At 39.0% G+C, this 24,929-nt stretch overlaps 1 protein-coding gene across 7 annotated transcripts in view; it reads left to right on the top strand.

The window, feature by feature from the left end:
* Positions 1–24,929, top strand: part of GANC (glucosidase alpha, neutral C) — a 74,781-nt gene that overhangs the window by 93 nt on the left and 49,759 nt on the right. For 5 of the 7 annotated variants that reach the window (XR_005986362.1, XM_041746534.1, XM_041746536.1 and 2 more), the window contains exons 1-6: positions 3–220; positions 768–891; positions 2,713–2,775; positions 4,177–4,285; positions 14,522–14,649; positions 19,518–19,700. Coding sequence is in view for 6 of the 7 variants with exons in the window: in XM_041746534.1 (XP_041602468.1) it covers positions 863–891; positions 2,713–2,775; positions 4,177–4,285; positions 14,522–14,649; positions 19,518–19,700 (512 nt within the window). In the remaining variant the exon portion in view is untranslated. Of the gene's footprint in view, positions 1–2; positions 248–767; positions 892–2,712; positions 2,776–4,176; positions 4,286–14,521; positions 14,650–19,517; positions 19,701–24,929 lie in introns of those variants that run through there. The other 2 variants (XM_041746533.1, XM_041746532.1) reach the window with 2 other exon arrangements.

The raw sequence follows: 24,929 nt of genomic DNA, 5'->3' as shown, positions 1-24,929 counted from the left end.
GTTTCAGACCCTACGGCGCTAGCGTCCTATCGCGGTAACCCGGTCACCTTGGAGCGTTAGGATGTTCGCTTCGGTCGGCTCTGCCGTCGCCCGGCCCTTAAAGGGTCTGGGGACCAAGCAAGCTCCCAATGTAGCGTTTGGCTCTCTCCTCTCGTTCGCCCCAGCCTCTCATCCCTTCTAAGTCAAAGTCAAACGCTGGGGCCAGAAGTCTGGGGAAGCCGTAAGTCCCCCCGTTTGGCGTGTAGTCGTGAGTTTCGGTTTCTGGAGGTATTTAATCAAAGATTGGAATTTGGCAGGGGTAGAGTATAAGCACTTACTAAACGGTATCTACTGTGGTAGATACGCCCTTTTATAAAGACCGTTCTGGCCCTGAAAAGTAGTATGTTGCAGAATTTGGCCGGAGAACATCAACCTTCAGCACAGAGCCGAGCGGCGCTTTCTATTTAAAACTAAAAAGGGAAAGAATGGGTCAGGTTTCTATATCAGTAACGTGACGGTCACTGAGATAAACCTGCAGAAGTTTGGCCTGGATCAGGCAAGGGAAGCGGTGTGGGTACTTCCTGGTTCTCACGCTCTTGACTTTGATCCTCTGGGGCGGTTGGAGTACACGCCCCCTCCACCGCGCCAAGACAGCTTTCGGTTCCTCTTGAAAGCAGTTCTTTGTCGGGCACTAGTAGTCAAGAAAATTTGGCCAAATAAATCCCCCAAGAAACGCTAATTTGGGCCTGGAAAACCCGGGAATAAGTATAGATTTGTTACTCCTTAAGGGACCTGACAGTGGTGAAGTGCTGGTTGTAATTGAGCAAGACGGCCCTTGGCCTTGGCCTGAGAGCTGAAAGCCAGTCAGATTGACTAGGAAGCCATGGAAGCTGCTGAGAAAGAGGAAATCAGGTAAAGGCCCAGTGATCCTCTGCAAGGACTGAATCCAGACAGCAGGGGATAGATAGTTGCTTTCAAAACCTGAAAGCAGCATTCTGGTTTTGAAGGTTTCACTGATTGTATGACCTCTTATTTGCATGTTTGATACTCGTGTACTTTAAAATTTTTTTCTCAGTTCCCCAGGGAATTAGTCGATTATCAATAGCCCCCTCATAAAATCCTTACTTACACAACGGTGGAAGAGTTGTGATCAGAACTATAACACGTGGGATCCCTGGGTGGCGCAGCGGTTTGGCGCCTGCCTTTGGCCCAGGGCGCGATCCCGGAGACCCCGGATCGAATCCCACGTCGGGCTCCCGGTGCATGGAGCCTGCTTCTCCCTCTGCCTGTGTCTCTGCCTCTCTCTCTCTCTCTCTGTGACTATAATAAATAATAAATAAAAAAAAAAAAAGAAAAAAAGAACTATAACACGTGAATTTCAAGCATGTAGCCTTCCATGTTCAGCTATAGCCCCATCTTCCTATGTTATTACAGAGCTCATTCTTCAAAGCTGGGAAGCAAAGACTGCAAAATTCTTTAATTGTTGCACACTTGATTAAAAGAAACAGTGACAAAGACTGCATCAGGGAAGAATTTGATGACTTCCAAGAAAATAATTTTTAAGTACAGCCAAGTGTATCTGTGTGGGCTTGTTTTCCTAATATCTTGAAATGTGTGTTCATAGTTCCCTACATAATCATAGACTTGCTGACTACAGCTGTATTCAGCAACACGGCTGCCTGAAGACCAGTGTGTTTCCTTCCCTCCTCCTTACAGCCTATAGTTGTTCTAATCATATGGAGGCTAATGTGTTTTTTTTAAAGATTTTATTTTTAAGTAATCTCTATACCCAAAATGGAGCTCCAACTCAGAACCCCAAGATCAAGATGCTCCACGAACCAACTAATCCAGCCAGGTGCCACTTGAGGCTAATTTAAATACATATTTTTAGCAATATACATGCATCATATTCACGTTCTATTCCAGAAACAAATGTTCTGGGAATTTGGTTTTAAAAAACATTGGTTCCAAATTTTCAGCAGCATCTTAAAAAGCAAAAGATTTTGCTTCTACATCTGTTTCTATTATTCTAGCACCCTTGCACATACCTCTGTGCAAGCAGAGCACAGAGCATTTGTCAGGTTGATTTGTGCTTGTTGGTTAGGCTCTTGTAGGAAGCTCAGACACAGTCCTTCATATCTTCCTCAGATCCCTGTACTCAGTAAGGATAGTCTGAAAATATTTTATTGAATAAATAAGTGGATTGTTTTTGTTTGGTTTGAGTTTTTTGTGTGTTTCTGCTTCTTCTGATTTTACTGTTGTAGTTGTAGCCTTCAGTCATTATTTTATTTTTAATTATTTTTTAAAAGATTTTATTTATTTATTCATGAGCGACAGAGAGAGAGGCAGAGGCAGAGGGAGAAGCAGGCTCCATGCAGGGAGCCCAATGTGGGACTCGATCAGGACTCCAGGATCACACCCTGGGCAGAAGGCAGATACTCAACCGCTGAGCCACCCAGGCATCCCTTCAATTATTTTAAAAGAACCCTTCCTTATGAGTAACAATACTCTTTTTCCAGTGCTTTCCGAGTAATCCTAGAATTTGATGTTTTGTTGTATACCTTGATGATTTACAAAAGGATGTTTTTCTGCACCACACATGCTATTGTGTCATGTTATGGCCATGACACAATTTTGCATTGCAGAAGTTTTTGACCTGCATTCAGAGAAGGAACAAAAAATGGACTCACAAACCTTGTAGAAAATAAGTGTCTTAAAATGTCTTTTATTTAGTGTTGAAGATGAAGCTGTGGATAAAAACATTTTCAAAGACTGCAGCAAGATTGCTTTCTACAGGTAAGGAGAGGAAATGTACTACCTGGATCAAAACATTTCAATATTGCAATATTTACAGGCTTTCTAAGGAAAGGGTCAACTAGGAAATGTAATCATTAAGAAATTTATCAGACAGGAGACATTTACCTTTATACACTTACTATTGTCTTATTTAAATTTCTCAATAAATATATATTTTATTTTAAAAGTGTTTATATCTTTGAATAGGTAATACCTTTACATGTTTCAAAAGTCAAATAATGTCAAAAGATATACTTTGGAAAGTGTTACTCCCATGCCTATCCTTTACCACCCTGTTCCACATCTTGTCCCTCTAAGTAACCAGATTTATTAATTTCTTATTTGTTCTCTCAGTATTTCTTTTTGTAATGCAGATATTCTTACATCACTGCCTTTGTTAATACCAAGTAGTACTATATACATGGTTGTATACTTTTTTCCTGCTTCATAGTTTATTCTGAAGAGCTCTGCATGAGTATATAGAGATTGTACTCTCTTTTTAGAGCTGTGTAGTATTCCATTGGGAGGATGTACTATAATATATTCATTCTCCTTCCTATTGCTAGATTCTCAAGGTTTTAATCTTGTAGCTGTAGTATCATGTCTGATATATATATATATATATATATATATGTATTATTTCTTACACATGCAGGTGTATTCATAGGATGCATTTCCAGAAATGGTATTGCTGCATCAAAGAATAAGTACATTTAAAGTTTTACGTATTACCAGATACCCCTCCGTAGGGATTGTACCATTTTGTACTCCCATCACCACGCTATAAGATTACCTGTTTCTCCAGAGCCTCAAAAAATATTTCTTTAAAATCTTTTTGTTGAGTGTCTGTCTTTGTGTGATCTCGATCCCGGGACTCCAGGATCGCGCCCTGGGCCAAAGGCAGGCACCAAACCACTGAGCCACGCAGGGATCCCCAAGATCACTTAAGTTCTGAATATGTACCTTAGAGAGAATTCAATAGGGAACGCTTGATCATTTTGTTAAATCACTGGATTGTATTGGATTTCTATTAGAATTTATTAAGTTTCTATTAAAGTGTACATTTCATGGAAAGAGAAAGGAAAATTAACAAGCTAATAAATACCATCCATGAAACCTGCCCCACCTTCTCAATAAAGAGGACAAATGGCATCCTTAAGCAGTGCTATGTTGAATAATTTTATTAGTATTATTCTTACTAGTACTAATTTTATTAGCACTCTAATAATAAGGTACTGCTGTTAGTACTTTATTGGAGTACTAATACTATCTGGGCTGAGTTCATTTACAATCATAGTGAATTTTAATGACTTCCACATGATAATATAGTCTGTTAGATACTGACAGTCACAAATTCTCAATTATTTGTATACTCTGTATTTGTATTCTCTATATTTGCAGGCGTCAGAAACATCAGCTCTCCAGGAGATCCACCTATCAGGCATTACTAGACTCAGTCACAACTGGCAAAGACAGCACCAAGTTCCACATCATCAATGAAACAACCAAGGTGAGACAGAAGTATTTTCTACAGAGAATTATTTTTTTATATTAAATTGGGCTTGAGTGAAGTAAATTTCCACAAAGGCTAGTTAAAACTATGCTTCAAAAATAAACTTTGTTAGAGAAGTAATGTCATCTTTTTCATATCTACATATTTTTTTAAAAGATTTTATTTATTTATTGAGGAGAGTCACAGAGAGATAGGCAGAGGGGCAGAGGGAGAAGCAGGCGCCATGCAGGGAGCCTGATGCGGGACTCGATCCCAGGACCCTGGGATCACGCCCTGAGCCAAAGGCAGACGCTTTAACCGCTGAGCCACTCAGGTGTCCCCATATCTACATATTTTAAAAGTAATGTGAATACTGACTACAAATTGCCTGTGTATCACTTTCCTAGATGTTTTACAAATGTTATTTCCTTTTAACTAGTTCTCATAATACAGAAAAGCAACTAGAAAGTCACTTGTTGAAAGTTATGCAGCTAGTAGAGTTTTCACCTGCATCTATCAAGCACCCATGTTTTGTTACTATTACACAGTGTACAGTTGAGCATGCAGCCTGAGCAAGGTACAGATTCAGTGATGTCAAATTTCAAAATGTGGGTGGGCCAAGGAAGCAAGGGACTGTATAGTTGAAAACCTAAGTTATAAATGTTCTGTCTCCTGAGCTGCTTCACTATCAGATCACTCTAGTTATTACATACTATAGGGATTAGAACAGTATGTTAAGTACTTTTTCTCACTTGTCAAGTCCCCATGCTACTTTAGATGGGCCAGTCGCAGAGGAGGAAGTGCTGTATGGGTTGAGCCAAGAAGTTGACTGTGCACAAGTACTGATGCTCCTAGCCTGACCCTCACTTCTAGATCCTTCCTGTCTTCTTAGATGCTTCGGATGCTTCTAAGCCTTCTCAAACCAATCTGGCTTAATTGGTAGTTCATGTAACTAAAAGACATACTTACAGCCATGCAGTCTAGGTTTCCTAACAGGTGACTGAGAAGAAATCCCCTCTCACTGCAAAGCTATGAGAGATCTCCCTTTGGTGACCATAACTCTCACCCTGTGGCGCTGCACTGAGGAACCTCTTTAGAGAAGACAATAAAAACTGCTCCACATCAGGGGGTTCTCTATAACATTTGTAAGACCTTTAATTTAGCAAAGAATTCTAACTTTATGCCCAGACTGGAGGATCAACTGCACACTGAGGAAGTCTGCCTTCCTTACAAAGTTTTAGAAAATTTAGCTGTTTCATAGATGTGGAATTTTCTAACACACTTTTCTGGCCTGAATTCAAAGTAAGGGCTAAAATCATATCAACAGTTCTATGTTCTCTATTCCTATCACCTGTCCCCAACTTCAGGTTACTTATGGGTATATTATGGTAGCGGTATACTTAGTTCATGCCTCTTAACTACACAGATGGGATAGTTAACCTTTCTGTGAAACCTGGTCTTGCTTTTGTACCACTTATTTTTCCCTGAAGGAATTTGCTCCCTTGCTTGGCATTTTTGATACCTTTGAGTTCTCAGCTCATGGTACCCCCACACACAAAGTCATAGGTCCTCTACAACTGGATCCAGGAGGATACTAATCATTTTTTTTTTTTTTGATAGGTTGAGAGCTATTCATGGGAAAACATGGAGTATCACTAATTTCCTTCCTGGAAATCCACCTGCCATTCGCACATGGCTTGACACCCAGCCAATCCTCTATATTCAGGGTCAGCAGAAACAATTGGCTCCAGGAAATGCAAGGAGTCCACTAGAAACCTTCCTGGAGTCATGGTCATTAAGCCTGCCACCAGAATGTCAGGCACCTTCCTTTCTTTATTGTTTTTTCTATTTTTTCTTCCGTGTGTATGTGTATGTGTATTTGCTCATTTTCCTTCCTGTCTCCAATGTGTCTAAACCCAGAGAGTTGTAGCTATCCCATAGTCGGGGCAAGAATCACTTTCCATCCTTGAGGAGCTTCAGTATATTGTCATGAAGACTCATGGTGAAGTAAAGTAAATGAGGCAAAAGCACTCTGTGGGTCAGAATGCAAATGTCTATTCATCTTGATACCAGTGCAGTTAGTGTGGATCCCCACACACTACCTTTTACAAAACTGTAGATCAGTTCTCTAAGCACATCCTCTTTGGAGCTTGAAAACATGAGAGACATGCTGTTCAGGTCGGATGCCAGAACTAGAGCCCACTAGATCTAGATGCTTTCCAAAGAAAAGAAGCTACAGTCCAGGAGGACCCACAGGATCTCAGCACAAGACAGCACATGGCTCAGAAGGTTGCTGAGAAGCTCAACAAGCAAGGGCAGGTTATCCAGGATGTCAACAACATGGCCCCCAGGACAGAGAACTTTGAGGGCCCCATGGAACAGACTTCATGTTAGGGTATTAGAAATATTGGGCTGCATAGAGAATCTGCAGGCTCTGCTCTCAGGCAAATGTATAGTATCAGGGGTTACCCTGAATTTCTGGGCTGAATTCCAATTTAATGTTTTCTTTGTCACTTGAAGTTGAGATGATTAAGAGGGATTTAGGATTTCATGTCCTTTGTCAGTCCGAGAGGGACAATGAAGATCCAGACAGTAATCTCTAAAATTGTCTGAACCTTGGATCCAGCTCATTGTATAGTCAAGCAGTCTCCATTTAAAGGTTGTTTCTGGAACGAAATGGGTGTTTCATGGGAGATTTCACTTAGGGTACAGTAGAGATGTGGTCTGGGGGTTTAAAACAAGCTGCACATATCTACTTACTCAGAATGATAGCTTTTTACTTCAGGTTCAGAGAGATAGATCCCAAAGTCTAAGAGGATCATATTCATCTCACAGCTGCAGTTCTCAGATTTCACTGATCCAGCAGATTCTGACAAACCTAGCATTCTTAGTGCCTGCCCCCACATCATTAAAACTCTTAGAGCAGTAACTCTGTTGTCAAGATCTGTTAATTTTTAAAATCCTTCTTCCCAACATAAGCAACAAGAAACAGAAACAAGCTTCATTCAACACTGTCTTAGCTTGGGCTCCCGTGACAAATACCATATACTGGATATCTTAAACAACAGATATTTATTTGCCATAGTTCTAGAGCCTGGGAAATCCAAAATCAAGGTGTCTTTGGAGACCCTCTTCCTGGCCTATAGACTACCATCTTACTATATATTCATATATTGGAGGGAGAACTAATTCTCTGATTTTTTTCTTACAATGGTACTAAAAACATCATAACCCCACCCTCATGACCATATCTAAACCTAATCACTTCCCAAAGTCCCTATCTTCAATACCATCATATTGAGGGTTAGTGCTTCAAAATATGAATTTGGAGATGGAGAGAGACACAGTTCAGTCTGTAGCTAACATAATGTTCCTGGGACATAGTAATGTTACAGAACAAGCTGAAATGTTGCCCTGTGTGTTGTCTCCAGCTCAGGACATCTAGGCTTTGAAGAAAAGCCAGTTGTAGGTTAAAATGCATAAATTTTCTTCTCATACGGTCCCAAGATAGTATCTTGCCTATTCCTGATGAAAAAAATAATCAAGTTAGATATTAAAGAGAGTTCCAAAAGAAAATCTAAAAAGAAAGCTAACAGTAAAATGTTGACTGCTTTTTAGAGCTGTTTTTTTCTACTATCAATTTTTTACCTTCAATGAAAATTTGACCTGGATTGAGAAACAGATATCTAGTCTTGTGATTTCAGAGCAGAGAAATTTATTGTGTCCTCTGAGTTTAGCTAAAAAACAGTGCAAGCAAGTCTCTCTAGAACAGACCTATGTCTTTGACCTACTTTATTTTTATTTTTTTTAATAAATTTATTTTTTATTGGTGTTCAATTTGCCAACATACAGAATAACACCCAGTGCTAATCCCGTCAAGTGCCCCCCTCAGTGCCCGTCACCCATTCACCCCCACCCCCCCCGCCCTCCTCCCCTTCCACCACTCCTAGTTCGTTTCCCAGAGTTAGGAGTCTTTATGTTCTGTCTCCCTTTCTGATATTTCCCACACATTTCTTCTCCCTTCCCTTATATTCCCTTTCACTATTTGACCTACTTTAGATTGGCAATTTAGATGCTTTTTCATGACATGGATGACCTCTTAGCAACATATTTACTTTCCTTTGCAGCCTGTTTGCAAGTTTTCACGAGAGACTGCACTTCTAGCAGCATCTCCAAGGATGTAGGGATATCTCTGAGCACCTCCATGAAGTTACCCCCCTTCTCTTTGCATCTGAGTCTGATGAAAATGGGATTTTGCCCAACCAGCCACCTCCTCAGCAGATGAGGAAGAACTACCACTTGTTAGCCAGTACCATTTATGCAGGGGTGGCCATGAACAGGCAGCTAATTTGGGAACTAGCCAAACAATCAGAAGCATACCTGAACAGACTAAGTGTCCTTGGGAAACCAATAGGCTAATGCTCAGCGTGAACTTGCAAATGTTCTCTGTAGAGAATCAGTGCTTGCAATAATAAACTGGCTACAACAGTGGAAGGGGCATTTAGTTCCTTATGGCAATTTGATGAGCTCTTAGTCCTCTGAATCCTGGGAGGTCTTGATCTGCAATTTGCTCACACTTGTAGGCCTTCTAGATGAACTGTTCTTTAGAGTATAGTGAAGACACCTGGTGCCAGAGGAAAGGCAAGGTCTGCATCCATCAAAAAGTTATAATTTCTATTATAATATATTATATATATTATAATATATATATTATATATATTATAATATTATATATATTATAATCAAGAGTCATAATTTCCATTCCATTCCATTTAAATATGTGTTCTAGGGTGACTCTTAACTCAGTCACAGTCTCTACTAGTTGTGATTCCCAGTTCCTGGTAAATAACAAATCTTGGTTTTTTTTTTAATTTTTTTTTTAATTTTTTATTTATTTATGATAGTCACAGAGAGAGAGAGAGAGAGAGGCAGAGACACAGGCGGAGGGAGAAGCAGGCTCCATGCACCGGGAGCCTGATGTGGGATTCGATCCCGGGTCTCCAGGATCGCGCCCTGGGCCAAAGGCAGGCGCCAAACCGCTGCGCCACCCAGGGATCCCACAAATCTTGTTTTAATATAATTGTGATCAGTCCACTATTTGAAGAAAAAGACAGGCTGTTTCTACCACCATGATTTTTACAACCTGATATTTTTGCTCATGTGGCCAAAAACAATAACAAAACAAATAACAATAAGGAGACCAGATTTATGATGACAGACTACCAGGTTTTGTTTTTAATAAGTATGAAAGAAATAAGATAGGAAAAGAGAATTAGTACCCTTTCCCAGACCATGAGAAGCGAGCCTTTAAATAAAGTTTTATGAAAAACCGAGTGGAGACTTGTACTAAAAAGAACCTCTAAGATTTATCTCATTTTCTCTGTGTAGGTGGACATTTACCTATTTTAAATATTTAAATATTTTTAAGAGAGCAAAATCCGTACTGTGTCATTATTTAAAATGCTCAGTTATAGAGGGGGTGATGCTCAATGAAATGTTACTTGTTTTACATAAATCCATCTTGCTGCAATTTGAATGTAACTGCCACTATGATCTAAGTAAGTATTCACACTAACTCCTAGTTTATACATCTCATTTCTGTAAGTTAACATATCTTTTCATTGTCATTTCCAATCATCACTAATAGGAGAAAGAGATTCAATCATTTACTTGTCTATTACTTTTTCATAAATGTCCAAACAGGAGAAGAACAGGAACATACAGAAATTCTTAATGTGTTAGAAGAATATAACGTTCACGTCCAGGTGTTTTGACATAAGCAAGGTTTTAGTGGAAGAATTAGGCAATAACCGGCAATTGAGAAATCCAGAGAAGTGGTTTTTAAACTGTCAGCCACAGAGCCCAGGTCTCCATGGACCTGTCTCAGCGCTCAGTTCAGGGAGAGACTTAGATATAGGGGATCCGAGCCACTCCCCACCATCTTTAACCCAAGTAGCTTTATTTTTGGACTTCTGAAAATCTGTTGCTGTTAAAAAATTTTTAAGTCAATTAAAAACAGCATGAGCCAGATTGTAGCAGCAAAGCATACTAATGTCTAAGGAGATTATATGCTTGGAACATGAAAGTTGTGTTGATAATGGTAGGAGATATGAATGAATCTGTATATTGACCTTAAAAAAGATTACCTGTTGGGGAAAAAATCACTTGTTTAATTGAGTTAAAATGAAAATATAATGGAGCTTTGATTCTGATTTGTGTGTTTGGTTGTAAAAGGTCATTATGGTAAAAGTAAAAGCAAGGTTATTAACTGCCTCCTCGTATAATTAGGATTGTTTCCTGAGCTGCAACCTTAAGAACAGAACATACCAGTTTTAGTTAAAAAAAAATTTTTTTTGAAGAGAGTCATTTTACTAAAACTGGGAGGATCCCTGAGTGTAGAAACTAGGTGCAATTTGTTCATCATATGTAGGCAGGCTGTGTGTTCTCTGCTTAGGATGTTCTTGCTCATTTTGTCTGCCAAGAGTCCTGCTAGCCCTTGAATGTCTAGAGACAGCCCAGAGCCCCTCTCCTTATGGTCATTGTTAATAGTCCCTTCTCTTGTTCTCCCACAGCACTTACAGAACACTTTATGTTTCGTCTCTAAATTGAGATTTCCCTCTAAGCATTTAGTAATCTTTTTCACAGCACGTCATAATATTAGATGCCAAATAAATGTTAGTTGAATTTGAGAGAGCAATGGAAATATAGGTCTCACTTAGGAGACAATACATAATCTAACAGGATTTCAGCTTTATTTGTATTTGAGCACGTTTTTAAATCTTAGAATTCTGAATGACCTGAAGTAATTAAATTTACAAAAGAACATTAAACATGTAAGGGATGATTACAGTATGATTGGGGTGGGGGATGGTTGATGCTGGCCAAACAGTATAAACTTCCAGCTGTACATAAAATGAGTAAGTTCTGGGGATTCTCCTGTACAGCATAGTGATTTTAACTAATAATACTTAAAGTTACTAAAAGGGTACGTCTTAAATGCTCTTATCACAAAAAAAGAAATGATAATTAAGTGATATAATGCAGTTGTTGGCTAATGCTATAGTGGTGATCATTTTTGCAATATATAAGTATCAAATCAACCTGAAATTTGTACATTTTAAATTTGTACAATGTTACACGTTAATTATATCTTTTTTTATAACAAATTTATTTTTTATTGGTGTTCAATTTGCCAACATACAGAATAACACCCAGTGCTAATCCCGTCAAGTGCCCCCCTCCGTGCCCATCACCCATTCACCCCCACCCCCCCGCCCTCCTCCCCTTCCACCACCCCTAGTTCGTTTCCCCGAGTTAGGAGTCTTTATGTTCCGTCTCTCTTCCTGATATTTCCCAACATTTCTTCTCCCTTCTTTTATATTCCCTTTCACTATTATTTATATTCCCCAAATGAATGAGAACATATAACGTTTGTCCTTCTCCGATTGACTTACTTCACTCAGCATAATACCCTCCAGTTCCATCCATGTTGAAGCAAATGGTGGGTATTTGTCGTTTCTAATGGCTGAGTAATATTCCATTGTATACTCTACTGATTTTTAAGGTATGGTACTGGGGATACACCCGAGAATTTGCTTTTCTAATCTATTGTTTCCCTTTGATCTACTCTAATGAGCAGTTTTAAAAAGGGGTCAAATGTGCCCATGCTTCCAAACCTCCATTCTTATCTTAAAAAAATATCATTTACTTTATCATTCACATTACCAACTCTCCCTACCAAATAAAGGACCTAAAAGCATGAAGTATCACCTGCCAATGTTAGGCGAGGTGCCCAAATCACGTTATTTAGAATTCTGAGTGATAGCAAGCAATTCCAACACAGAGCTAGTCTTTCTCAAAAAATGCTTAGAGAAATATTTTGACAGTTTTCAACATGCTGTGCCATATAGTAGTGGTTGTTGCTAGATTCTTCATTAAATCCTTCATGTGATGCTGAATTCTGGTTACAATTAGGTACATGTAATTGTTATGTAACATCTTTTTTTTTTTTTTTTAAGATTTTATTTATTCATTCACGAGAGACATAGAGAGAGAGGCAAGACATAGGCAGAGGGAAAAACAGGCTCCCTGCAGGAAGCCTGATGCCGGACTCCATCATGGGACCCTGGATCATGCCCTGAGCCAAAGACAGATGCTCAACTGCTGAGCCACGCAGGCATCCCATTTAACATCTGTAAAATGGGCAGCCTCGGTGGCGCAGCTGTTTAGCGCCACCTGCAGCCCAGGGCGTGATCCTGGAGACCCTGGATCCCATGTCAGGCTCTCTGTATGATGCCTGCTTCTCCCTCTGCCTGTGTCTCTGCCTTTGTCTCTCTCTCTGTGTCTCTATGAATAAATAAATAAAATCTTTAAAAAAAATCTGTTAAATGAAAGGGTAAACTGAGCAGGCTGTGTAACATAGTGTAGAATGGATACAATGTGGTGTAAGTAAGATAGGAAGCAGGGAGACTATCACAGCACGTAAAATAATGATTTCACTGGAACTTTGCCTTTTGGAAATATATGAAAGTAGTCAGGGCACTTAAGCAGTGACATGACACTTAAGAGTGACCAGGTAAAAAGTACAGTGGCTGTGACTGCTTTTACAGATAATTCTTAAGGTAGGGTTATAGTAGAATAGTAGTGAGCATAGTGTAATTATTTTTCTAGCTTTTTTTAAAAAAGATTTTATTTATTTATTCATGAGAGACACAACAGAGAGAAGCAGAGACATAGGCAGAGGGAGAAGCAGGCTCCATGGAGGGAGCCCGATGTAGAACTCGATCCCAGGACCGCGGGATCACACCCTGAGCTGAAGGCAGATGCTCAACCACTGAGCCACCCAGGTGTCCCTTTTTCTAGCTTTATTAAGATACTATCCATTGGAAGAAAGACAGTCTCTTCAATAAATGGTGCTGGGAAAATTGGACATCCACTTGTAGAAGAATGAAACTAGACCACTCTCTTTCCCCATACACAAAGATAAACTCAAAATGGATGAAAGATCTAAATGTGAGACAAGATTCCATCAAAATCCTAGAGGAGAACACAGGCAACACCCTTTTTGAACTCGGCCACAGTAACTTCTTGCAAGATACATCCACAAAGGCAAAAGAAACAAAAGCAAAAATGAAATATTGGGACTTCATCAAGATCAGAAGCTTTTGCACATTTTTTTTTTTAAAAAAAGAAGCTTTTGCAGCAAAGGATACAGCCAACAAAACTAAAAGACCACCTACAGAATGGGAAAAGATATTTGCAAATGACGTATCAGATAAAGGGCTAGTTTCCAAGATCTATAAAGAACTTATTTTTTTTTAATAAAGAACTTATTAAACTCAACACCAAAGAAACAAACAATCCAATCATGAAATGGGCAAAAGACATAACAGAAATCTCACAGAGGAAGACACAGATATGGCCAACATGCACATGAAAAAATGCTCTGCATCACTTGCCATCAGGGAAATACAAATCAAAACCACAATGAGATCCCACCTCACACCAGTGAGAATGGGGAAAATTGACAAGGCAGGAAACCACAAATGTTGGAGAGGATGCGGAGAAAAGGGAACCCTCTTGCACTGTTGGTGGGAATGTGAACTGGTGCAGCCATTCTGGAAAACTGTGTGGAGGTTCTTCAAAGAGTTAAAAATAGACCTGCCCTACGACCCAGCAATTGCACTGTTGGGGATTTACCCCAAAGATACAGATGCAATGAAACATTGCATCTTGTCGTATATACAAGGGGCCATAGGTCCCAGCTTTCCAAAAACAGTTTCAGTTTTTGCCCATCCTTCAGTACAATTATTAATAGAAACCTCTTTCATCCTTAAAGGTCCTGGTATAGACAATTATATGTTTGCCTAGCCATAGAACATAGAAGGTATTTCTTGCTCTACCACAGGTATAGACAAGTAAGTATATACAAAGATTGGGGAGCTTTTTCTTTTTTTTTAAGATTTTATTTATTCATGAGACACAGGCAGAGGGAGAAGCAGGCTCCATACAGGGAGCCCAACGTGGCACTTGATCCTGGGACTCCAGGACTCCCTGGGCTGAAGGCAGGCACTAAACCACTGAGCCACCCAGGGATCCCCGATGGGGGAGCTTTTTCCTTCGTGATTCCCATTGTCCTCCAGTTTATGTGGCCTATAATAATTCAAACATAGTTTCTAATTATTGCAATTTGACTGTAGAACTGACCGTCACTGGGTAATAACCTCTTGAAATTAATCTCTTGTCTGTTCCCAGGTTCCTCTACTGGCCGAAGTTTATGGTATAGAGGGAAATATTTTCAGGCTTAAAATAAATGAAGAAACTCCCCTGAAATCCAGGTATGAAGTTCCTGATGTCCTCACAATCAAGCCCAGCACTGTAAGGTAAGCCAGGGAACAAGAGACCTTGCACATGCCCCCAATATGGTCTTTCATTATACTTTGAGTAGCAGATTTTATGTGTGCCTCCTGTTTTTTCTAGTCAAAGCTACCATCATTTGCAGAGTTTGTTTTCAGTTATTTGGGGATATATTTATCCATTTTGTATGTTATCCATTTTGTTTTCTCTTTCTCCACCATCTGATTTATTGGCACTTATAAATGGGGAGAGGCAGAGCTTTTGATTCCTGCTGTCCTTCTCACAAAGAAAAGGATTCATTAACCAGACATTGGGAATAAATAGAAGCAGAGCTATTTAATTTACTCAGATTAGCAGCAGGACTCCAGAGATCTAATACACTAGCCAAACTCCCGTGCTTACCATAATTTATACAGTTAGGCTGACTCACTTTTAATTAAGGGTAGTCTCAGAAGTCTAACATGTAATTTGACTTAGAGTCAGAGATAAATTAATAATCAGTGTCAAGGTGAAAAAAAAATCTTTGGGGATTAAAAAACATTTTTGATATACTTACAGCATCTTCTTTAGTTCTCAGCATATCTTTCAGTGATATTTCAACTTGGTTCTGCCTGTTAATTCTTGTTATTGTTTTATATTATTTCACTAAGGGTAGATAAGATTATGCCAGATGCTTTTATTTTCACTATATCATTATAATAGTTTTATGTAGATAATTTTTCATAAAAATTTAATAGTCAAAAGATTATAAGGAGAAACTATTTCGATTATAGTAGAATCACCATAAATTCAAAATAGGTCTCTATTCATTGAGCTGCTAGTATGCCAAGGACTTAGGAAACAAGAAGTAAAAAGAGCCTGTTTTCAAGGCTTTGCAGTTTGCATGCACATTTGTGTTTATGCTTGTGTGTGTTGGGGGGGAGGGTGTGTACTTGGTCACAATATATTATTTTTTACTATCCTGGAGGATTCAGTTTACTGGTAGATTCTTTAACATTTTTACATCTATGTTCTTAAGTAAAATTCATCTGTACTTCTTCTTTCTCTGTGTTATTTTTACTGTGTTTTAGGGTCAGGGTGATAACTACTTTGTGTAATAAATATGGCATATTCTGCTTCTATTCCAACCTCTTTCTAGAGGGCCTGTGGCTACTGTAGTAACTAGAAAGCTGAAAACCACATTCTTCCATCTCCCATATTCCATGGCATCTAGTTTCTGGTATAATTCAGGTTCTACCAATCAGGTGCACTTACAGGGATCTTGATTTAAGAACTCAGCTTCCCATTTTGCTAGTGTGGATTTGGCAGATATAGAATGTCTCTAGAGGCACACTAGTTAGGGAAGTAATTTCCTAATCTCTGGAGCTAACGTGGCATGATCTTGGAGCCCAGCAGTTGCCTTGGTGTCTTCTTTTCCAGCTTCCTGATTCTAGCTGCAATAGAAGTTCCATTGACCATACAGTTATGTAGTGTTGTTCTAGGGGTCATTACTATTACCTCAACACTTCCCATGATGTTGTAAGCTCCCAATTCCCCCATATTAAGTTACTTATTTTCTACTTAAATAGCCAGAGTTTTTTCTTTAATCTACAGTTGACTCTTAGTTGATAGTTTTTAGTATCAGAAGTGAGTATAAGCAACAAACCCTCCAGGATGGGAATATGAGATTGGTTAGATGATTTGGCTGGATTTGAAGGTAGCAAAGGCCTGGTTACCATTATAGGATGGGATATTAATGTTAAGGACTGAATTGTGCCCCCCCCCCACCTAAACTCATTTGTTGAAGCCCTAACCTCCTTTTTTGTTTTTCTTTTTTGTATATTTTTTATTGGAGTTAGATTTGCCAACATATAGTATAACACCTAGTGCTCATTCTGTCAAGTGCCCCCCTCAGTGCCCATCACCCAGTCACCCCATCCCCCCACCCACCTCCACTTCCACTACCCCTTGTTCACTTCCCAGAGTTAGGAGTTTCTCATGTTTTGTTACCCTCTCTGATTTTTCCCACTCATTTTCTCTCCTTTCCCCTTTAATCCCTTTCACTATTTTTTTATATTCCCCAAATGAATGAAAGAAACCATATAATGTTTGTCCTTCTCCGATTGACTTACTTCACTCAGCATAATACCTTCCAGTTCCATCCATGTAGAAGCAGATGGTGGGTATTCATCATTTCTAATGGCTGAATAATATTCCATTGTATATATAGACCACATCTTCTTTATCTGTTCATCTTTCGATGGACACTGAGGGTCCTTCCACAGTTTGGCTATTGTGAACATTGCTGCTATGAATATTGGGGTGCAGGTGTCTCGGCTTTTCACTGCATCTGTATCTTTGGGGTAAATCCGCAGGAGAAGCCCTAACCTCCTGTACCTCAGAATGTGACTATATTTAGAGGTAGGGCCTTCGAAGAGGCAACTGAGTTAAAATGAGGTCATTAGGGTAGACTCTAATATTATATGACTTGTGTCCTATAAGAAGAGGAGATTAGGACACAAGTAACACAGACAGAGGGATGACTGTGTGAGGATGTAACAAGAAGATGGCCATCTGAAAGCCAAGGAGAAAGGTCTCGGAAGAAACCAAACCCACTGACACTTTGATCTTGAACTTCCAGCCTGTAGAATTTTGAGAAAATAAATTTCTGTAGTTTAAGCTACCCAGGGTGGTATTTGTTGTGGCAGACCTAGCAAACTAATACAACTAGCAGTAAACCACAGCATTCCATGGCAGAGTTACTTAAATTACTACCTGTGGTCAACTAAAATAAAGCACATATTGAAAGTATGGCCCCTGCAGACCAAGAAATAGGGGCATAGAATAGCACAATTATCAAAGAACTCAAAACTCTGAAGTGGCCTATTACTAACTTCACTGAAGAACTTAAAGAAAGCAAAGTACAGTATCAGGTTTTGAATTCTTAGTTCAGGCATTCTCAGAAACCAAATACGTTTTTATGACAGTCCTAAAAGTCTCTCACATCTGTTGTAGCTATCCTTATAGCTGAAAATCAGGTACAGAGTTTGAGTCCATGATTTGCTGACTTAGACCATGAGTTTAATTCACAGCCTCATCAGTTCTGAGAATTTAGGGCACTGACTGGGAAAAGGGAAAATTAAAAAGCAACATTTGGGAAGACTTGAATAACTGAGTACCTAAACCTCAGAATTCCACCGAGCTTCCTATTCCAGCAGAAGCAGCTCCTTTTCCTCTAATAAAGCTGATCCTACCTGACTTGGACACCCTTTGTTGACCTCACCTAAGATATATTTTGCAAGGGGATTCCAGGACTTCTTGTGCCTCAATCTACCATCCTTCATTGCTGCTAAACTCACCATCGGAAACCATCATGACTACAGAGCTAATTACAGTCAAACCTTTATACCTGAAGAATTACAAGATTTTTTGCTGGCAAAAGTCCTGGGAATATGGATGGAAATGATTTCTGAGAGATTCCTAGACTGAAGGAAGGAACATAATTTTAGGACCACATTAAATTTATTGACATGGGTACATGTACCAGAGAATCTAGATTTGATATGCTAGCTTGGACAGCTGCAAGTGGGTCTAATTATTGCTTGTCTGGTTAATTATAATCTATATTCATCTATGGGCTCTGCTGAATGAAGTTGAGATACCAGAAATTCCTTGGCACAGAGTAGAAAGACTTAGGATATCCATAGACTTAGAAAGGTAAAGATATTGACGTGGATATATCATATGCAACAGCTCATCTAGCCCCTAATTTTGTTCTCCAAGAGGATCCAAAGGATACTCCCTTCATTGAGAAATATATTGGTGAGGGAACACTTGGAAAGCACTATACTCAATGAATGTCTTTTGTGAGCTAGAAATAATGGTGGGAAATGATGCTATCAAAATGGGCTCCCTGATTTCAGTGGAGATGATGAAACTCCAGGTGGCAGAATGAAAGTAGCAGCATTTAGTTGTTAGAGACAAGGTGAAGATGTTTCCATAATGTACAGCAGTGCATGTATGGTACCCAAAATGGTTTAACCCTCAAGTCAGTGAACAATGTATCCAAGGTCCCCTGGACTGGAATAGATGCACTAAAGTCCTACTTGATAGAACAATCAAAAGAACTCCATTTAGGTTTGATGAACAGTGAGATACAACCTCTCACAAAAATCCAGACAGTTTCTAGAACCCAGACATCTTTCTTGAAGGGGATGCCTAGAATCCATGGAGAAGGACTTCATAAGGATATAATAACATAAAATATCCCCCCTCACCTTCCCTAAAGAGGCAGGTGACCATTTACCAGGGTGACTATGCACCAGAGAAAGAAATATCTAGACCTCTCAGGGAATGTAAGTGCTGCCTCTGAGCTTACATAATTCCTGGGGATCCAGAATATTCTAACAGTCTACCTGTCAAATCAAGGACTGATGAGAGTCAGGAGAGATTCCATCTCACTGTGGACTCAGTGGATCAAAATCCAACCTATGTTATTTCCTTAGTTTTTGAGTGTACGGTTGGGATGAGAGAAAAAAGCAAAGTGTTTAGTGCAACAAAGTGTTACTAGACTGTCCAGACCAGGATAATAATGATGCTAGCTAACATTTATTGAGTGCTTATTATGTGCCAGGCTCTGCCAAGTACTTTGCATATATGATCTCATTTAATTCTCCCTGAGAGCTCTATTTGTTCTTGCTTTTATTAGTTCTACTTTACAGATGAGGAAACTGAGAACTGGGTAGACTGATTAATTTGACTCAATCTCACGACCCTGAGATCATGATCTGAGCTGAAATCAAGAGCCAGACACTTAAACTGACTGAGCCATCCAGGCACCCCATTTACACACTAATTTGAATTGAGAATCACATTGAGCCGTCACCTGTTTTTCTCTTCTTACTTTGTTTTCTAGGCTGATTTCATGCTCAGGGGATGCAGGTAGTCTGGTATTGGCAGATGGAAAAGGAGATCTGAAGTGTCGTATCACAGCAAACCCATTCAAGATAGATTTGGTGTCTGAAGAAGAGATTGTGATGAGCATAAACTCCCTGAACCAATTGTACTTTGAGCACCTGCAGATTCCTCTCAAGCAAAGGTATTTTTGCACATTACTTGACATGTAAACGACTTTAGAAAACCAGATTGTGATTACTAATTGCCTAAATAGTTGTTATATCACCATGGAAAATTGGTTCGCCGTATTTGCTGGAATATCGTTATGAGGTCTTTCATCTTTTCGCCTGTGCAAGTAAATGCAAGCTTGATGACAAGAATAATTTCTAGACATTTGCAACTCAATACTCTTAACACATCCTGTGTCTTTAACTGATGGCATTCTCTACTCTCTATACTCTTAAAAAACACTCTGTTGAGACTTGATAAATGTTAACGTGAATTGATTTGCCTTCAGAATTTCACTTTATCCCCTTGTAATAACTTGAGTTATCCTACACTTGAATAGTTGTCCAAGAATTTTCAGAAAACAATTTTTTAGTCAAAGCTGTTTATGTGGAGACGCCTGGGTGGCTCAGTGGTTGAGCATCTTGCCTTTGGCCCAGGGAGTGATCCCGGAGTCCCGGGATCGAGTCCCACATCGGAGTCCCCAAAGGGAGCCTGCTTATCTCTCTCCCTATGTCTCTGCCTCTCTCTCTGTGTCTCTCATGAGTAAATAAATAAAATCTTTAAAAAAAAAAAAACTGTTTATGTGGAGATGAACTGGGAGGTAGTAATAGGAGGAGGTTCTTCTTCCATTTTTACCAATATTGTTTTTAAGTCCTCCAGTCTGTAGTTCTGTCTATTTTTATCCTAATAATAAACGTCTTATGTAATCTCTAGAAAGCATTCAACATTCATTATTCCCACATAGTGATTTTCCCATATAATAAGTCAACTTATTTATATTTTATACCTAAAAATTTTCTTATTACAGAGATAATATCTCTGTAATTCATTATAGGAAAAATAGAAAATATTCAAAAGAAAAATTTAAATACCTATAATTCTGCCACTTGTTAGTACTTCATGAATATTCAATTATTTTTTAACTGAAAAAACAAACAAATAGCATAACAAATACCTGTGTACCCAGTACCCGGGTTATTTATATTTAAGATATTTTTTCTTTTAATAAACTCCCATATTTTTGTTTTAGAGATAATATCTAAATTGGGCCTTAATATTTCTATTTTTTGGATAAGCACATGCTACACAAGGGGATACAGTGAAAAGTCTCCCTTGCCTTACCATTTGTCCTTGAACTACCCAGTTCCATCCTTGAAAGCAATCATTGTTTCCAGTTTTTTATGTATCCTTCCAGAGATAACTTATGTTTATATAGTAAGATATATATATATGCCTTGTTATTTTCCTTTCTTGACACATATGATATCACCATTACACATTATTCTGTACTTTGCTATTTTTCCTTTATCAATGTGATAGTTCCTAATTTCTTTAAAGCAGCTATGCAGTTCCTATTGTATGGTTACACCATGATTCATTTAGTAAATTCTCTCTTGGTTGACTTTAAAATTGTTTCTAATCTTGTTTTACAGCTACTTCATGGATAACTTTGTTTATGTGTCATTTTGCATACATGCAAGTACATCCATAGACTAGAGTCATAGAAGTACAATTGCTAACCAAATGGTTTGTGAATTTGTAATTCTGACTGATGCTGCCAAATTACCTTCCACAGAGGTTGTGTACTAGTTTATATTTCCAGCATTTACATTCGTGTTAGGTAAATCAGGCTATCCACCTAGAAAAAAAATTTAAGTTAGATCCAAACCTCACAACATTAGCAAAAATGAATTCCAGATAAAAAATATTACACATTAAAAAAAATTTAAGAGAGACAAAATCAAAATGGTGATGTAGGAAGATTTTGAGCTTGCCTCCTCGCACACACACATCAAAATCTACAGTTACACATAGAAAACTACCTCTGAGGTGCACCTGGGTGGCTCAGTCAGTTAAGTGTCTGGCTCTTGATTTCAGCTCAGGTCATGAGTTCAGGCCCCACATTGGGCTCCACACTAGGCGTAAAACCTACTTATAAAAAAAAGAAAACTATCTCTGAGAACAAACTAAAGACTAGCAGAACAGATCATACACAACTAAGGATATAAAGGAAAAAAACCTCAAGATGGGTCTGAGGAGCCCAGACATAGTTTGGTCAGGTCCCACATCCCCAGAGGCAACACTTGAAAGTTGCATGGGTTACATGTGAAGGAGATCCATTGACTAATTTTAGGATGGCAGGAATCTGTTGGAATGCCCTCTAGGGACAGATGCACTGGTGGGTACCATTTTTCTTCTTTTACCTGGTTGGCCCAGTGTTGTTGGGTGTCATTTCTGGCACTCTCTATCTCCTGTGTTAGCACCACTTGCCCAGTCCAATGTTCTCATGCAGACTTGATCTACCCAAGCCATTTCTCACCCTGGAGACTCTCCCAAGTGTCTCTGTACCCTGGCATTCCTGGTGGCCACCTTTGGCTAGCATCAGAGCTCCTCTTAAGCAACTTTCAACCTCAGCACTTAAAGTGGGCAGCCTCAGCTGGTATCAGAACCCCTCCTAAGCATCTCCAGCTTCAGGAGCCAGCCCTGCACACTAGAACACCTACAACAGGCACAGCTGGACCGCTCAGCAAGCCACACAGGACACATGCTCCACTCATCAGTGCACCACAGTGTCATATCCAGGCCTCACAGCAAGCCATGGCAGGGACCAACTCCACACACCAGCATATCCACATTAGTCACAACCAGGCCTCTCAGTCAGATAGGCCAGGGGCTAGTCCCACTAACCAGCATGACCATAGCAGTCACAGCCAGACCTCACAGACAGTCATGCTGGAGGGTAGCCCCACACACCTTGGTGAGCCTGCACCAATTGCAACCCAGTCACTACAGGAAGGTATACACAGCACACACACGGAACACTCTTGGGGCACCTAACTGTGGTGAGAAGGGGGTCTGTGCTACTGGGCCCACAGGACACCTTCTGCATAAAGCCATTCCTTCAAGATCAGGAGATATAATTGATCTACCTAATATATGGAAACAAACAGAGAGTTGGGCAAAATGAGGAGACAGAAGAATATGTTCCAAATGAAAGAACAAGACAAAACTTCAGAAGAAGAACTAAAGAAACAGAGATAAGCAATCTACCAGATAAAGAATTTAATGGTCATAAAAATGCTCACCAAACTCAGGAAAAGAATGGATGAACACAGTGAAAACTTAGACAAGGAAGTAGAAAATACAAAAAGAACCCATCAGCTGAAGGATACAATAACTGAAGTAAAAAATACACTAGAGGGAATCAACAGCAGATTAGATGATGCAGAAGAACAGATCAGCAATCAGAAGAGAGAGTATTGTAAATCACCCAATCAGAGCAGCAAAAAGAAAAAAAATTTTTTTTAAATGAGGATAGCTTAAGGAACCTCTGGGACATCAAGCATGCTAACATTCACATTATAGGGGGGTCCCAGAAGGAGAAGAGAAAGAGAGAGACGGAAAACCTATTTAAAGAAATAATGTGGGCACCTGGGTGACTCAGTTGGTTAAGCATCTGACTTTAGCTCAGGTCATGATCCCAGGGTACTGGGGTCGAGCACCATGGGGGCCCTGTGCTCATTGGGGAGTCTCTTTCTCCTTCGCCCTCTGCCCCTCCCCCAGTCGTTTTCTCTCTCTCTCTCTCTCTCTCTTTCTCTCTTTCTCTCTCTCTCATAAATAAATAAAATCTTTTTTTAAAAAAAAGAAAAGAAACAAAGAATGGCAGAAAACTTCTCTAACCTGGTGAAAGAAATAAATATCCAAGTCCACAAAGTACAGAGCCCAAGTAAGATGAACCCAAAGAGACCCACCTCAAGACACATTACAGTGGAAGAATCAATAGTTAAATATGAAAGAATCTTATAAGCAGCAAGGGAACCCCCTAAACTTGATAGGGCAGAAAGGAATGACGCTATATATTCAAAGTGCTGATAAGAGAAAAACTTAGAACTAAGAATACTTTATATGGCAAGGTTATCCCTTAGAATTGAGGGAGAAATAAGGGGTTTCCCAAATAAGCAAAAGCCAAAGGAGTTCATCAATATGAAACCAGCCTTCTGAGAAATGTTAAAGGGGCTTCCTTAAATGGAAAAGAAAAGTCCATAACTAGAAATAAGAAAATTATAAAAGAAAAAAGTCTCACTGGTAAAGGTAAACGTAATAAAGGCAGCAGTTCAACCACCTGCACAGCTTGTACAGGGCAAAAGGACAAAAGTAATGGGGCATCTGGGTGGCTCAGTTGGTTTAAACATCTGCCTTCAGCTCAGGTCATGAACCCCATGTTGGGTTCCCTGCTCAGCAGGGAGCCTGCTTCTCACTCTCTTTCTCAAATACATAAGATCTTTAAGGGGAAAAAAAAAAACAAAAGTAGTAAAACTATCTAGATCTACAATAATTAAATCAAGGGATACACAATAAGATGTAAAATACAACATCCAAAACATAAAACATGGAGTGAGAGGAGTAAAAATGTAGTGCATTTAGAATATGCTTGAACTTAAGTGACCAAACAGACTCTAAAACAAAGACTATAACAAGAAACAAAGAAGGCCATTATATAGGATAAAGGGAAAGATCCAACAAGAAATGACACATTAGACCAGATGAACTTTTTATACCCACATACATGTACATAAACAGACATTCCATCCAAAAACAGCAGAATATAGTCTTTTCAAGTACACATAGAACATAGTCCAAATTAAATCTGTAGATCTAACCTATTAAGCCACAAGACAAGTCTCAGTAAATTTAAGAAGGTTGAAATCATTATTAAGAATATTTTCCGGCTACAACGTTAGGAAGCTAGGAATAAAGTATAAGAAGAAAACTGGGAAAAAAACACATTCCAGTTTTTAAAATCCTATTTTATTAAATTCATATAAATCAATGGATTGATAGGGCAGCTAAAGTAAAAACTTTGAGACTTCATCAGAGCATTGTCATGAGGCAGGAAAGTCTTTTCTAAAATTTTAGATTGATAAAAATTTTAAGTGTATAAGGCCCTGTATTAAGAATGAGAAATGAGCACTCAAATCCAACTGTACATGAAAGAATAAGTTGTCACAATCATTTTGGAAGAGAGTGTGTTATGTTCTATTCTAGGGTAACATTGGGTGAGGGCAGCTTGTTCTACTTTGCTTGCTTATATCTTGTTTAAATAATGTATTATATATTACATGTACTACATGTATAATAAAAAAACTGGTAAAGTTTTCAAAGGTAAACGAAATTCAAATATATCTACATTTTAATAAATCAA

This window comes from Vulpes lagopus, chromosome 2, assembly GCF_018345385.1.
Source record: "Vulpes lagopus strain Blue_001 chromosome 2, ASM1834538v1, whole genome shotgun sequence".
Classification (NCBI taxonomy): Eukaryota; Metazoa; Chordata; class Mammalia; order Carnivora; family Canidae; genus Vulpes; species Vulpes lagopus.
This window is presented reverse-complemented; position numbering and strand designations above follow the sequence as displayed.